At 29.8% G+C, this 16,889-nt stretch overlaps 2 protein-coding genes across 7 annotated transcripts in view; both read left to right on the top strand.

The window, feature by feature from the left end:
• The first annotated feature begins 2 nt into the window (after window positions 1-2).
• On the top strand, window positions 3-12,528 carry LOC114120380 (phosphorylase b kinase gamma catalytic chain, skeletal muscle/heart isoform). Of its 4 annotated transcripts, XM_050201672.1 has the most exons (11): window positions 416-823; window positions 895-1,049; window positions 1,119-1,403; window positions 2,083-2,173; window positions 4,651-4,680; window positions 4,761-4,867; window positions 4,960-5,057; window positions 5,683-5,928; window positions 5,990-6,094; window positions 10,064-10,212; window positions 10,295-12,528. In XM_050201672.1, the coding sequence occupies exons 1-10, from the start codon at window positions 738-740 to the stop codon at window positions 10,088-10,090; spliced, it is 1,230 nt and encodes a 409-aa protein (XP_050057629.1). In that variant the 5' UTR covers window positions 416-737; the 3' UTR covers window positions 10,091-10,212; window positions 10,295-12,528. The 4 variants fall into 4 exon arrangements, with proteins under 4 accessions (XP_050057627.1, XP_050057628.1, XP_050057629.1 ...); XM_050201670.1 differs by lacking the exons at window positions 10,064-10,212; window positions 10,295-12,528 and adding an exon at window positions 3-134 and having other exon boundaries at window positions 698-823; window positions 5,990-7,211; XM_050201671.1 differs by lacking the exons at window positions 10,064-10,212; window positions 10,295-12,528 and adding an exon at window positions 264-282 and having other exon boundaries at window positions 698-823; window positions 5,990-7,211.
• LOC114120369 (max-binding protein MNT-like) overlaps window positions 12,065-16,889 on the top strand; it is a 26,721-nt gene continuing 21,896 nt past the window's right edge. The window contains exon 1 of one of the 3 annotated variants that reach the window (XM_050201669.1): window positions 12,065-12,777. In XM_050201669.1, the coding sequence (XP_050057626.1) occupies window positions 12,675-12,777 (103 nt within the window). In that variant the 5' untranslated portion in view covers window positions 12,065-12,674. The remainder of the gene's footprint in view (window positions 12,778-16,889) is intronic. The other 2 variants (XM_050201666.1, XM_050201667.1) reach the window with 2 other exon arrangements.

The raw sequence follows: 16,889 nt of genomic DNA, 5'->3' as shown, positions 1-16,889 counted from the left end.
TATAATAAGACAAAATTCATAAGTATCAACCATTGATAATAGAATAAACTATAATTATGTTTCTATTCTATAATCAATGGTTCAATTTATAATCGGTTAGATTCTTGAAAAATTATTTGATGCCTAGTTTGTAGGTTAGTGGTACTCATTTATTTTAATTTTAGTTTTTAATATAAAATAGTAAAACAATTTTTGATTAAAATTTTTATTTTTTAATCTTATTATAATAGTATTCATCGATTATATTTTTATGATGTTTTCATTAAATTAATTAGTATACAGGTACCTATTTAATTATAATACGAAATATAAATTTATATTATTATAATAGGTGTATTAAATAAGATGTATTAATATATACTATATTATGTCTATATATATTTTATTATCATTTATTTTGTACTTATTTATATTATAAAAAATAAAATATTAACTATTAATAGGTCTAAGAACTTACTGAATACACCCGATTGCAGGTTATCAATAACAGCTTTTCTTATCTACTCAATATGATAATTTAATATTTTTATCTCAATTTTTTTGATTACATATTTCATTAACTTACAGTGTATTTTTATTTATTTTTTTAAACCTTTGAACCTCCAGTCCCCCACAGTCGTATCAGATCGTTCAAGTTTTTATAATTAGGTTGTCGAATACCTACACCAAATTAATATTATTCTTTAATTTGGAATAGTAACCCGATCCACTGGACATCAAAAAATTACTTGACAACAATGGACAACAAAGATGATGAACTACCTGACAAAGATGCAGCCAAAGAATTTTATGCTAGATATGAACCCAAAGAAATATTGGGCAGGTGTGTTATTATTTTATTAATACGATCAACTGTTCAACAAATATATTAGTTTTATAATTTTTTTACTGTAGAGGTGTTAGTTCGACTGTACGGCGATGTGTAGAAAAAGAAACTGGCATGGAATTTGCCGCTAAAATTATAGACCTCAGTAATGATCCTGAAAATAGAGGAGCTACCATGGAAGAAATCAATATATTAAGAATGGTTATTGGACATCAATATATTAGTAAGTATTATATTATTTATGCTAATATAAATTACTAAATATTTAATTATGTCTCAAAATTTTTTTCAGTACATTTACATGATGTATTTGAGTCGGAGACATTCATATTTTTGGTGTTTGAACTTTGCAGAAATGGCGAGTTGTTTGATTATTTAACTAATGTTGTGACATTGTCTGAGAAAAAAACTAGATATATAATGAGACAATTATTTGAAGCTTTACAACATGTTCATAGACAAGGTGTTGTACATAGAGATATTAAACCTGAAAATATTTTGCTTGACGATGCACTGGATATAAAACTTACTGATTTTGGATTTGCAAGTGTTGTAAAACCTGATCAACCACTCAGAGGTGAGTCTAAATATTTTATTACCTATAATTTAATATGTCATAATATGTGAGTGGTAAATTTTTTTCATTGTCATTCAGTAAATTCAATCTTAACTATAAAATTAAATGTTTAACATTTGAAATTATTATAAAAATATAATTATTTTAGGTTCTATATTTATAATATTTTAAAAGATTCATATTACCTACCAAATATTTTTAAGACATTTTGTGCTGGTATGTTTTCTATTAAAATTCTATAAATTTGTTACCTATTTGTTCCATTATGTTATTTGATTGTTGATATTTCTGTAATGTTAGGTATACCTATATATATGTTTAAATTCTGAGTAAAGTGATGGGTACCTATATTTGCTTTATAGGTAGTTAATTTTTAATGCATAGATTAATTTAATAATTTGAGTTAAATGAAGTCAATTTTTATTTTTTTTCTATACCTAGTTTTTCTTAATTTGTTGTAAAACAATGACGACAACCTTTAAAACAACTTTGGTTAAATATCAATAACATAATAATTATTTTAAAGTATGTTCATTTTTTTGTTATTTAAATGTTATATAGTTAATTGCTAAATTTACACATCTGTAGAAATTGAATATTCCCATACATTAATCCATTACCGATTTTTCTGTACATTTTTCTTTTCTTTTTTTTGTCATTTATTAAACTTTTTTTTTAGATTTATGTGGTACACCAAATTATTTAGCTCCAGAAGTATTAAGAGTAAATATGTTTGATGATGCTGATGGATATGGATTCTCGTGTGATCTGTAATTATAAAATTAAGAATTATAAACTAATTTAATTTTAAAATTATTTTATTAGGTACTAATTTGACATTAAAATTTTTATTTATGTAACTGTATGATATATTCAAAGCTTTTATTTTTGCCTTAAATTTTTATTTCTGAAATCCACTATATCCTTTTTTTTAATGGAATATTTTAAGTTAACTTTATAAATAAAATGTGTAAATGTGTTGTCTATTTTTCTCTAGTGAGATTAACTCTTAAATAGGCTATTATATATTTTGGTAATCTTCTTAAACTTGTAATTAACCTTATCTTCAATAGGTGAAGCTTTGCTCAGAATATTTTTTTAGTACAATAATTTATACTTTATAGAACTATTTACATATAACATAATATTATTATATAATTGCTTACTAATTCCCTTATAAAGATAATGTTTTTTTTTTTTTTTTAATTTCAAATGTTAAATAATATTTTATAGTATAAAGTTATAATTTTTTAATTTAAATTTCACATTTTTATTAGTCCTGAAGATAATTAATATATTCTATTCAAGATAATAATGAACCACCCTTGAACATGCTAACTGAGCCTAGGTTTAGCTCCAAATTTACAGCTTAACAATTTGACATAAGGCTGTTAATTATAGAAAATTATATTAACCATTGTCATTCTTCTATGTCTTCCGCATGAAATACATGTGATAAGGTATGTCAATGGATCTATACTCTTTTCAAAATAAAATGCCTATTACACAAGGTGACAAATTAAATTTCAAGTTTTCGCATATATCCACACTCCCAGCAGCTGGCACAGTTGTTTACATAATTTGCCTATCAGTCATGCTTATATAATTTAATATAATAAGTGCAGCCAGGGGGTTTCAGGGTTTGCCGTGTCACCCCTAAACAAAAAAAAGTTCTTTACATATATACTTTTAGATTATGAAATAAGTTATTGTGTATAATATATTATATAGATAACCAGACAATTTGTAGTTTTTTTTATAATTTTGTTTTGTGACATGTTACTAAATATAATCATGCAGTATAATAAATTATAATAATAACATTTTTTGAAGGGGAAGTAAAAATTTCCAGAAATATTTGTACTGTCTGAACATGAAGGCTGACTCTACCTATAACTAGTATATTCTTATTCTGAATGAAGTATAGATGCAGAGTTAAAACTATAATTTATTAAAAAAAATTCATTTTTATCTTGAATAGAGTATAGGGATAAAGAGATTTAATTAAAATTACAGAAAATGTTTCGACAAAAAGTATATTGTTAAACTGCCACCAATAGCATATCTGAGTATGACATATATGTATTTTTATTTCTTTTCTTTTTTTATATTTTTAAAAATGTTTTGATTTAAAATTGTGTTTAGTTTTACAATTGCACTTCTGTGTATTTAATTATGTATACTTAATTAATTTAAAGTTTGCCAAGTCTAGTTCCTAATTCAAATTATTCATGAATACATTTATAGGTAAGATATTAGATGTTTATAAATATTAAACATTTATAATATTCAATTATGTATGGTATGTGTTATATTGTAACAAATTAAAAATAATTCCTAGCTAATTTTAAAATAATTGAAATATACATAATTTATGAATATGGATATGTATTTGTTTAACATTTTATACACTTTTTAATGAGTAATATTTAAAAATTGTTTTTTTGTATTATAAAAAAAACTATTTAATCCTATAATATTATAATGTGGGTTGAAACTTTAATCAAAGTTTTACTTGTGGTAAATAATTTAAATAATGTATATTTTTCTAGATTCAGTTAATTATGTTGCAATGAATTTATGTATGTTCTATTTTAAGTTTTTCGTCTTTTAATCATTTTTAGAAAAAGTTGCAATTTCACTAATTATTAAAAGTTTATATAAAAAAAATTTAATTAGCTTTAAAATATAATTTTTCATTTTTTAAAGAGTATAAGGACAATATTTGTTTAATTTTTTAGGGAATATTAGTATCATATTTCAACTTTGTTTTAACTTGAAATTCCTAATATCCTGATGAGCCTATTATTACGTTTATATGTACAGCTTAACCGATTTAACTCTTATTTGAATTAGTTAACTCACTGAGTTGTATACGTGTAAGCGGTTGTTTACTTCTTTAATTTAAATGCAATTTATCTAAAATGATTTGTTAATTCACATTTGAAATAAGTAGTTGAAATAACTGAATCAGAATTGTAATACTGAGATGTATCAGATTGAGATAAATCAGTTAGACAATTCTGTGTATAAACTTAAAAATTTAAACTGTTTTAATGGAAGCATATTGCATTATATAGTTTTTTAGTCATGCACTCATGTATAATACTAGCTCTTCGAATTAATGGATTTATATAAACATGACATTATAAGTTTTTTTTTTTTTTGATTTTGGTAATACTAACTATTAACATCCACCATGTTACCAATAATGATTTTATTCATCATAACTTTTTTTTATTTTTAGGTGGGCATGTGGTGTAGTTATGTACACACTGTAAGTAATTTTATTAGTTATCTAAATAAAAAATATTTCCCATTTTAAATAAAATTATTATTGGTATAATTTCATTGTAGATTAATTGGTTGTCCTCCGTTTTGGCACCGTAAACAGATGATTATGTTGAGGAATATAATGGAAGGAAAATACACTTTTAATTCTCCAGAATGGCAAGATATTTCTGGTAAACAAAAATAGTTAGTCTAAATTTAAAATAAACTATTTGATAAAATAAATAAATAATATAATTAATATTTTTTATGTAAATATTTTTAGAGGCACCAAAAGATTTAATTAGAAAACTTTTAGTTTTGAACCCAAATGAAAGGTTAACAGTAGATGAAGCACTGGAACATCCATTTTTTAATGTTAAAGTAAGTTATTTTTAGACTATTTCAGTTTTAAATGGAAATAATTGTTTGTACACTTGTCAGTTGTCACATTTTATGTATAAAAATTGGTACCTACAAAAAATGATCAATCATGTACACTATCTTCAAAAATATATTCATAAATATTCTTACTTTTATTTAATTGAAGGATGTGACTAAACAATTGTCTTATAAAACCATTTGAATATACTATCTGATTAACTGATTATCATTATTATTATTGTAATTGTATTTCAAGTAATCATTATCGAGGAATATAATAGAGTACAACAGACTTTTGATTTGGACGTTTGGTTCCCAAACTGTGGGTCGCGATTATATTTTTGGTGGGTCGCACTATGTTTGAATATTAAAAAAAAAATAATATTGTATATTGATTAAATCTATCTTTATATATATTTTTTGTTGTAAACAACTGATTCACTAAAAAAAAAGTCATTCATTGATATTGTGGATCGCCAAATTCTAAAAAAAATCCCAAAATGGGTCATACAATAAGAGGTTTGGGAACCTTTGGCAGTACCTACAACATTGTTTAATTGAAAATAGATAGCATACCACACATGTGCCTAATTTTCATTAAAATTTATATTAACTTTTATTTTAGATGTTTGATCAAGATATTGTACCACTGAAAAGAACATTAAGCTTAAGTTCATCAAAATTCAATCAAATTTCAAAACTGGCTAAACAAATTAAAGTAAGACCATTTAATGCTCGTAAGAAATTTTTATATGCTATCCTAGTAGTGCGAGTGATGGTCAGGTTATTACAATTATTACCATGTTCAACTGGTAAGATTTCTATAAAATTGGTTAAACAAGATCCATACAGGCATAAAATATTGAGAAAAGTAAGCAAAAGAAGGTTGTAAGTTATTTAAAAATTATACTAATAATTTAAAAACTTTATAGCTTACTGATGCGATGGCGTTTAGAGTCTATGGACACTGGATTAAAAAAGGAGAAGGACAAAATAGAGCTGCTCTTTTTGAAAATATACATAAGACTGAATTAAAAGTAATTTACATGAGTAATTTATCGCCATCATTATAGATATTTTAGTAATGTAATTATTATATTTAAGATAGTCCATATAGAGACTGTATTGTTAAATTATATTATGAAAATAATCAATTAAGTTTTATTTAAATGAATGTCTTCCATTGCGAACTTTTTATTAGTTTTGTTGTATTATTGATGTTTAATATTATATATAAATTTATCATTAAGTAGGTACTAGTGATTAATTTTAGCATAATTGTTATAAATTGGTTGAATAATAATAAAATCTGATTTGAATTGTTTTCAAAGTAAAGTTTTTTTTTTTTATAGAATTGGCAAAGTATAATATAAAAAGCTATCAAATAGTTTTATTTTAACTTTTTAAGTAAATATAAAATTTACTGGATGCTAGGTTAACATCATAGCACATTGTGAGGTTTCAAAATAACTAATTAATATTTATAATATAGGTGTAGGTACAATGAATAAACATAATTTTATCTGAATTGAATAATACTTTGAAATTATTTTAATTATTTGTTTTTATTTTTATTTGCACTTTTCTTAAATATTAAATCAATTTTATCTTAATGCTGTTAAATCAATATAAATCAGACGAGTATGTCATTATAAGACTTAGGAGCCTAATAAATGAACATGTTTCACATGGAAACTACTATACATTATTATTGTACGTACTTATTTTTGAACATGTTTTTTAACATTTATATCAATTAAAATATAATACTTTTATCACACAGTTAATAGTTGTTATATTCTGTGATAATACTTATTATTTTATTAAAATATGTAAGCTTATCAATTGATGTACAGTATAACTTCGATTATCTGGGGTAATGATGGCGAGGGGATCACACAAATAAATGAAAACCACAGTTAATCAAGACTATTTATTTATTTATTTAACAATGTTATATAAATATGTGTGTACATTGTCTTGTTATAAAGTTATCAGGGCTTAAAATATGAAGTAATTATTATTTTTTTAAACCTATGTATAACACAGTCTACACATGGTTTAATTAATTATTATTTTTATTATTCTTAATCTAAATGTATAATATAACATTTTGTCCTTTTTACGTGCCTATTTTTTTACTTTTGGTACCAACAAATTTTCGGAAGAGTCGAGAGAGTACGGTTAATTTCGAACATGGATAATCGAGATTCTACTGTATTCTGTTTTCACTTTTCTATCATTCAGTTTATTACATGACTGTACACTATTCAATAGTTTTCAACATTTCAACCATTATCAATTATTCACCATAAAAATTAAGAAAGAGCTCATATTATTTGAAAAGTACACATTTTTAAATCCACTTTCTGGATTCCCAAGGTTAGGTTTCCTAACCTAACCTGCCCTTAAAAATTAAAAATATTAGCTCCCTAATATTCGAAAAAAAAATTGTTGGTACTCCCTTTTAACAGTTTAAACGGGAACACATGCCCCCTAGACCCCCCCACGGCACGGCTCTGCCTTGCAAAGTACACTATATATTTTTAATACATATTTTAAGTATTTCTTATTTAATGTGAAAAATTCTTATTTTTTTATTTAGTGTAATAAGTTCTGATGTAAGGCTACCATATTATATTAAATCAGAAAAACAGTTAAATTTTGATTTGTTATTAATATTTAATAAAAATTGTAAAATAAATTAAATTTTTTTTAGAAAATTAATTTATTTTATTTATTTCAATCTGTAATTTGGTAATTGTACTTTAAATAATTAGTTTTCTTACACATTTAAACTTTTACTATATAGATATATTTAGGCATAATTAATCATATAATATTATAACTAAATAATTATTAAGAAAAATCAAATATTTTAATATATTAGAACTGTATGCAACTACAATTAAGTTCTAAATAAGTAATTTAACTACTTTAAGAGGACTTTAGCATAAAATGAGTTTTTTTATTTATCATTACAAAAAAACTATTTTGTATTTGTTGTTTTGTATAAAATTAGGTATTTATACATAATATTTTTCAAGCTATTAAAAAAGTGTTAATTTAGTGTCCTCACTCTCAGTAAATGTTTTCAATATTTAAGTTACTAAAGAAAAATAACTTATAATAGGACGCTAATACGTTAATAAATAATGAAAAATAAAATATGCATATGTGTATGCTTACTTAGCATGATAGCTGTAGTATCATAATAAAAGAATGAAACATGTATCCATGCATATAACTTACTGCTCTATTGTACTGTAAACTTACTCTAAAACAAATTAATAATTCACGTGATAGTAGTGGAGTCATGTAAGTTTACAATAGAGGAGGACATAAGTTAACTTAAAGGTAACTTAAAAAACCCGCCTTGCACTTCCACCCGTCCAATCAACAATGCCATTGATCTCAGCTCATAAATCGTAATACAAACTTGACAGTTGGTCTAAAGGTACTTTAAAATCTAGGGTTGGGAAAATGCCATAGACATACTTTCTTAATATGTCTATGAAAAATACATACTTCTGTACCCTTCCTCAAATGACGCTTGTGCAGAGTCGCCAACAATACTAGATAATTTATTTTAACTTTAATTTATTAATTTATTTCGTTTTGTTACAATTAATTCACATATAAGATAATAGAAAATATCAACAAAAGCAACCTACTGTTATTATCTAAGTAGATTTCTCAATAATAAACTGTTATTAAGTATTATATATAATTTTAACAATTTGGTTACAAATTAAAAAGTATGAAGAGCAGTTCATTTTAATAAAGATTCTGTTTTTATTAATTACATAACAAACATCATTCTGAATCTGAAATCTTTACTTATTTATTTATTATTTTTTCAAGTTAATTCTATAAAATTTCAATTTTTACAATTGTTCTATTATACTTTTTTTTTGGTGGTAGTTTAATCAAAACTTTTTAAATTCAAATTATTTAATATTTATACCTACTTATTAAACATTATCTCCAGCGGCCAGCGCTGCCCATTAATTTAAAATTAATTGTTTTAAATTGTACATGAAAGGTATTAGGTAATCTAAAACATTTTAGTTATTAATAAAAGTAAACATATGAATATTACATACTTACCTACCTAATTGGTTTGGTCTTATAAAAATTCTAATAGTAAAATGATTTATAAGCAGAAAAAATTGTTATAGGTATCTACTTAATATTAAATAAAGATTTAACTAAGTTTTTAATTTTTTATGATAAGTATTTAATAAGTTCTATAAAATCTATATTTTAAATATAATTAAAATCAATTTGTAGATATTTATAATTATAAAAAAGCATTCAATAGCTGCTTAGACATTATATAGCAATAGCAATTAATTTATTCAATCCCATTAGTTAATTGTCATTATATTATGATGGTATTTAGATATAATATTGTTGTGAATTTATGATGTAAATGAGTACGTCACATGTTGTTATGTAAATTACCAAATTGAAAAAAAAAACAAAGTACCAATTTATTTTAAATTGAAGTATTGTCTGTATTTCACTACTATGATAATTGATTGACAATAATTTCAATACCTACTTATTAGTTATTTTACAAAATAAATCGATAGTATTCAGAAGTCGCTCATAAGATTATACAAAGTGTTTTTTGATTACGTTAATGACGTAAAATAATAAACAGTTTTGAAAAAAATGTTTATAGTGGTTTAAAAATATTTGTTTGTGTTTATCACTATCATTATTTAGAACAATTTGTGTTAACGTACTAATGTACATGGTCACAAATAATTTTACTTTTCGAAAGATAATAAATAGTAAAGACATGGATTAAGTGATATTCATACATTTATTATATTGTCCGTATTTCGTTCGTGTACTCGTAGTTTTCAAATTGGTTGAGTAGTATATATGTAAATTTGTACATTGTACCTATTTAGGTATTATAATATGTATTAAAGGTATTATTATAATATACCTAAACTATGTTCAGAATAATAACCAACCTGCAATTCTTACAGGCCACGGCAGTTGACTTGAAATGTTAGAAATACAATGAACTATGAAGGTCCTCAAAATCACTCATTGTGAAATACCTACTGTTGTGATTGAGAAGCGAGAAGAAAATTTCAAGCAGTCGACGAGAACGTATTGTGTGAACATTTAAGAGGTTGACATTTCAGTAGCTATAGCTGCTCGACTCCAATGATTTTATAATAATATATATATATTATATTATATTTGTGTTTAAGCGCATACGGTATGGCGGTATACGGACATGCGGTACGATCCCAATAATCGAATTCAATGTACCTATATAGAGGTATAGGTATAATAATAAAATGTATGCAGTTGACGCGGCGACTGCTGAAGAAATGTCCAAAATTCTGGCCTCCACGTGACGAATTTTATTTCTAACAACAGGTAGGAATAATATAAAACCTATACGTATGTATTACATTTAAATATCATCTAAATATAGACAATCGAAATCCCCTCCCCCACACACACACACACACACACACACACACACACCACAACTCGTCATATCACCGAGTTCCCTTGACCCGATTGCCGGTCGACGACGTACAATTTTATATTTTATTTATTTTGTATTTTTGCACACTTATTCCCCTCCTCCCACACCAACCCCTTGACGACCCTCTGAAATTCGAGTGTCGTTCTCACGGCACGCGGGGCACAACTCGGCCTGCGGGTTTCGCGTAACATTCCACTTTCCACTCCACCGTCGACCGTAATTTACACTGTAATATATTATTATGTTATGGGCCCCCCCTCCCCACGGACATTTTGTTAATATTATTATTAAAGAGTTGTAATAGCCAGTTACAACGACAACACTGCAGTGGCACTATTACTATTTACTATACTATAAACCGTATACGTAGTACGTACGCGCAATAATAATAATATTATTGCGCGCGCACACGTATTATATTATTTCCTACAATATCGTACCTATTGCGGTGTCGGTAAAATCGAAACGTTGCCAGTTCGACTATACACTATGTATAACGATATTATATGACCGCGTTGGTTTCGTCAGGAAAAAAAAAATAAATAATAAAATTAAGAAATGGTACTCGGCGAGCAGACTCGTACCGAGCCGGCGTGGCGATGGTCGTACGACTATATACGCCGCCGTGCACGTAATAGTATTATTACTATTACTATTATTATTATTATTATAGTCGTAGCGGGTAATAACACGTCGTCGTCGTCGTCGTCGTAGAGAGATCGCCATTTTATTTCCGATCCGCGCGTACAATAGCGGCGTACGACACGAACCGTCCGACGGCGGCCGCTGTGATGTTCTATCGAAAATATCGTATTATTATTATTTAGTGTTACGCAATGTGTATTATTATCGTACTATAAAACAGGCGGCGGCGCGGCGAACGGCGGGGAGGGAAAAACGATTTTCCCGGACAATATTTCGATTCTAACGATTGTAAATATTGTACGATACTATCATATTATTATTATTATTGTTATTTTGTATTCGAGGGCGACGTTTACACCGCGTGCGACGACACGTTATTACTATTATTAATTAATAGTATTTATATTATTATTTTATAAATTTTATTTAGGTACGATATTATAATGTTATTTTTACAAGGCGTACCGGTAAAAAACCGTACGCACCGCCGACACACGCAAGACGATCGCGCGCGGCACGTTACGCGCAAAAGTGAAACGAGCGTTGTCGCGTCCGCCGAGTTTTGCCGCGCACTCGCCTCTCCCCGCCCAGGCGTGCGCGCGGTCGCGGTGTGTACGGCGCGTCGCCGGTCGCCACGCCGTGCCGTCACCGCCGTCGTAATAATCGTACGCACACGACTCGATACGGACGCCACGCCCACCCGGTGGACTTGTACGCGCCGGATTGGACGGCGGCCCGGACACGTGAGCAACTGCCAGCGTGCAGCGCCCGGGCCCCGCCGCCGATCATTTCGACTCGCGAAAATCCTACGCGCACCACGTAGCCCGTCGCGCACCCGGCACCGCACAAGCCAGTAGCCTCAGCGGCACAGCGACGACCGACCTGTGGGCACGTCATTCATAGAGCGGTTATTATTTTTTATTTTTTTCGTTTTTTTTTATTTAGTTTTCGTCGTCGCGCGCTTCAACCCGTTCGTTTTCGTTTTCGTTACTGTTGTTATTATTATTATAATATTATCATCGTCGTCGTCGTTGTTGTTGTTGTTGTTGTTGTTGTTATTGTTTGAAAAATTTACGCTTTAAAAACAACGTACAATTGGTATATTATTGTTTCTGGTCCCCGGGTGTACCACAGACGTTTGCGCTCGTTTACGGGATCTACTGCCGCCGGTTCGTACGACTGGATTACGTTTCGCGCGCGACACGAGAATAGGAAAAAGCTTCAAAAGCCCGTCGTCGTCCGCGTGACGTTTTCGATCGGTCTCCTGCGTCGCCGGCGGTTCGCGCGCGCGTCACGTTCAAAGACATGAAACGACCGCGGCGATCGTGACTCAGCACGGCAGGGCGTCTCGCGATTGTGTAAATGGTGTTTGCGTCCAGGGCACTGTGATATGTTTGCGGTTGACACGTGGACGACGACGTCGGAGGAGGTGGCTTGCCCGGGCCAGCATGAGCATGAGATGCGGGCTACAGACACTGCTTGAGGCTGCCCGATTCGTCGAGTTACAAGAAGAGTTCGAAAAACAACAGTTGGTCACCTTACACGCAGCCGGTAACGATCATACGATATTTATTATTATAATATTACGACACGATATTTTATACATATAATGCAATAAAACCGTTGTATCTCCGACGTACCTACCTACGAGTTGTGGGAAAATCGTTTTTCTCGTTTTTCCCGGTCACGCAAAATTTCTATATGTTTTTTTTTTTTTTTTTTCACATCCGACCACCTCCTCTCCGTGGCGGCGTTGCTCTCGTGCGCTCACCGCCGTGCATTGTACGTGTAGAACGGTGCACGAGCACGATGAAAGTCTATGGGGTGGGGGGAGCGATGCGTATTTGGTGTCGGTTGGAGGGTTGGCCGGGCGTGGAGGTGTATATACCATGGGTTCCCTGGGGTAGAGGGGGGGCAACGAAGATTCCGTGAACGGATAGAGAGCGGGCGTGGCAGGGCGCACTGTATTTGTGGAATGACCTTCGTTGTCCTCTCTCTCACAACGTGCGACGCGGTACGGTGGTCGCTGTTGCCGCCGCCGCCGCCGCCGTCGTCGTTGTTTGTAGTCATCACTCGTCATTGCTCGATTGCCGTGGTGGCCGCAGTTGCCAGAGCGTGGATTCTTGTGTGCCGGCTCGAAGACGCACACCACTACACCAGTCCAGTGTCGCGAAGGTCACGTGCTGCGGGAAAACTCGCCCTCTCCCTCGTCGGCCCGCCGACTGTAATACAACGCGTGCATGTGCGCGTGTGCGTGTAAACATTTGCCACATGGCTCTCCCACTCTTCTGCCACGCCGCCTGTCCGACAGTCGCCCCTCGCTTAGCGGCTTTCCTCTTCCCGTTGAAAACGAATTTTTATTTTTTTTATTTTTTTATTATTATTATTAATTTCAATTATTACTTATAATAATAATATCGCATGCATATCGGAACGTTATAATGTCATGTTTTTTAGCCGCGGCGTTGGCCATCCTGTTGGTAGCACACGGTCGACCACGTGGAGTTAGCTGCCTGGCCGTGTCCGTCGTCAATGCGATTTTATTATTATTATTATTATACTATGGGGCCTCTCTCCGACCACCTCCTACGACGTTCGTTTTGGACGTGCGTGTACGTACACGTTGTGATACGAGATCGATTCGAAATGGAAACGTTCACAACGCTCGTGTTTTAGGTTTTTTTGTTTTTATTTTTTCTCATCGAGTCTGTGCGAGTGTGTATTTTGTATTGTACGTGGGTCGGTGTCTTCCTACTCGCCAAACAAATCAAACACTCTCCAGGAACCTAGATATAATAATATAACGTATAGACAATAGACGCGTAATTGGTCTACGAGTTACCGTCTGCGATTATAGCAGGTCGGTATAAAACTGTAGTAGAATAGTATTTTACCGCTATTGGTCGTCTCGCGGATACTTCTCTCTGTTTCTCTCTCGCACGACGAACTCGATTATTATATTATTATAATAATAGGTATAGTGTATACGTTTCTGAATTGGCAAAGGTGAAAGCGCGAACTCTGGTTCCCGCAACACCAACTAATTAGTGATAGGTTCCTAATTTTCCAGCAAGCGTTCTCGGCTTGGTTGGCGAACCTGGGTTTCCCTAACTTGCGTTTCCCCCCTTTACACGACTTGCGGGGGGAGGGGGGCGATGATGGTGTTTCGACGACTGTGACCAATTTCGTTGTCTCTGCTGCAATCCATTATACCGTCTACCCGGTTAAACGTTATTGTTTTCCTGGTTCCTCTAGGTTATTCGCCGATAATGCCGCAAACACCAATGACCAACGCAGGAATCGCTAAAAAAACGCCGTACTCGTATTGCCAAAATCGTCCTAGAAAGATCTAAAGCTTTCGTTCGTGTCCGTGTCCCCGATTGCTGAATGTCAATTACATATTATTATTATTATGTTGATATTTGACGTTTGTCGCCAACACATGAAATTAATGTGATATGATTATTATACTGCCGTGTATGAGCGTTTTATCTCAATAGTGTATTTCACGTGTTGTATTAATTATTGACTATTGTACAAAATACCATTAAATTATCACTTATCGCTATCTGACGAATGATGATCAATACATACTCGCGTTATTCTTAAAATATGTTTATAAAAGTTTGTATTGTAATAATAACAATAAGAGGGTCAAGACGAATATTACTACTCAAATAATTGTTATCGATATTAATAAATCGTAATTATTATTTTGGCGGTAATAGGTACGTTTTATTAAAAAATATAAACAGTATAATCGTTCATAAATTATGTATCGGGTAAAAAAACGTACTGAGCGGTGAGCACAACAGAAGTAGACTTTATATTTATTACTTCTGGGTATATGTTTGCTTTTCGCTATTTTATCTTTATGTTTGCGACTTGTAAATAGTTGTAAATGTTTTCTAAAAACTAAACAAAGTAGGTAGTATTAAACCACAGTACAAAAATTGATTGTATATTATTTTTATTAATATTGTCTCCAGTTTTTTATTTAGTCTATTTTATTGATGCGTTAAAAGTTGTGTAATATTATTTGACCGTTGTCTCATTAGTAAATGAGATACTGAAGTATAAACATCATTGTATTAATGTGTTATTGATCGAATAACGTTATTTTTTTCATGTTAAAAAGTTTTATTTGCTCAAATATTATAACTTATTAGGTAGATAATGTAACCGGTACAGTTTATTTTTAAATTATAATAATATCATACTAAGAGTTAATGACGCTTAGAATGTTCAAACTTCTATTTTATTCTAATCTCTAAATAAATTATTTTAATTCAATAACTTTTCGTGATTAATACGAGGAATTTATTTTAATTCCAATTTTTTTATCACTTATTTTGGAGGGCTAGAAGCATTCAAATATTTTGTTTACCTTACATCTTTATAGACTCCATTAAAAAAAAAATTTAATTCGACATTAATACTGATTTACAAGGATACATATTAGCCATTAGGTACCTAGTTATAAATGTTTTAACTTATAACTTATAATATATTCATGTATTCTCCTATTATAGGTAATTATAAAATGTTGAAAATAAGTATCTATGGATCAGATAGTTACAAATACAGTACCTATGCCGTTAAAGATAATTTAAATAACGTGTATCGTAGTATTCTTTCAGACAACCGTTTAACTGCTTCCGGTGTTTATAATTACAAAAATTATGAATACTAAGGCCTAGGATCTATTATTTGTAAGACAGAGACAGAATGATAGATGAGAGTAACGGATAGTAAATATCATACCGATAATATTTTAGTTTCATTTATTTTATGTTCGTAGAGTTACTACAATGTTGTTTAAAATTTTCATAATTGTTTAGTTGATATCTGGACTTGATGTTTTAATGTAAAGTAGGTTTAGTGATCTTTGACATTGATCATCTGAATGATCGTGAAAAGAAATAAAGTAATTAATTTTTTTTTAAACAATTAACATTAGATGAACTTCGAATTGTTTTTATTATTCTCACCATTACAAATAATGATACATTAATATTATATTATCAATTAATAGTTAAGTATTTATAAATATAGTCAACAAATGTAAATCAATGTCTATTCATGGAGCTATTTTGAATTTCACAGATTATTAATTTGCTATTGTGATTAATCTATGATTTATATGACTATATTAAGTAATAAGTATTGTGATTAACATTAATTCAATTATACGCATGTATACCTTTCTTTATTCTTTAAAAATTACGCGATGATTTACTAAGCTCATTACGAACGATAGAAAATTACTTATTCATTATTATACAAGTAATGAAATTATTATATTTTAAAGCATCAGTACAGAGTTACTTAAATATCATAAAAATAAATTATTATTTTTTTAATATTTAAACAATTAATCATTTCGTAAAATGTCAAAGTTATCTATTTATATATCTATTAAAGAAAGTTATCTATTTCTTGTTTATAACAATTGTAAACAGTTGTTAAAAATACTTGAGTACCTACTTTTTAAACTTAAATATTTTTCTTTTGAGGTGTTTTTGAAAAGTTGATAGACAATTTGACTTTAGTACATACATCATTTCTTTAAATGGGTGATCTTCATCGGGCCTAAAATGTTGAGTTGTACCTACAACATATATTATAATTTATGATAAATATAATTAATAATTATGTATAGT

The sequence above is a fragment of the Aphis gossypii genome, chromosome 2 (assembly GCF_020184175.1).
Source record: "Aphis gossypii isolate Hap1 chromosome 2, ASM2018417v2, whole genome shotgun sequence".
NCBI classification, from domain to species: Eukaryota; Metazoa; Arthropoda; class Insecta; order Hemiptera; family Aphididae; genus Aphis; species Aphis gossypii.
Note: the sequence above shows the minus strand (reverse complement) of the source record. Positions and strands in the feature narration are given on the sequence as shown.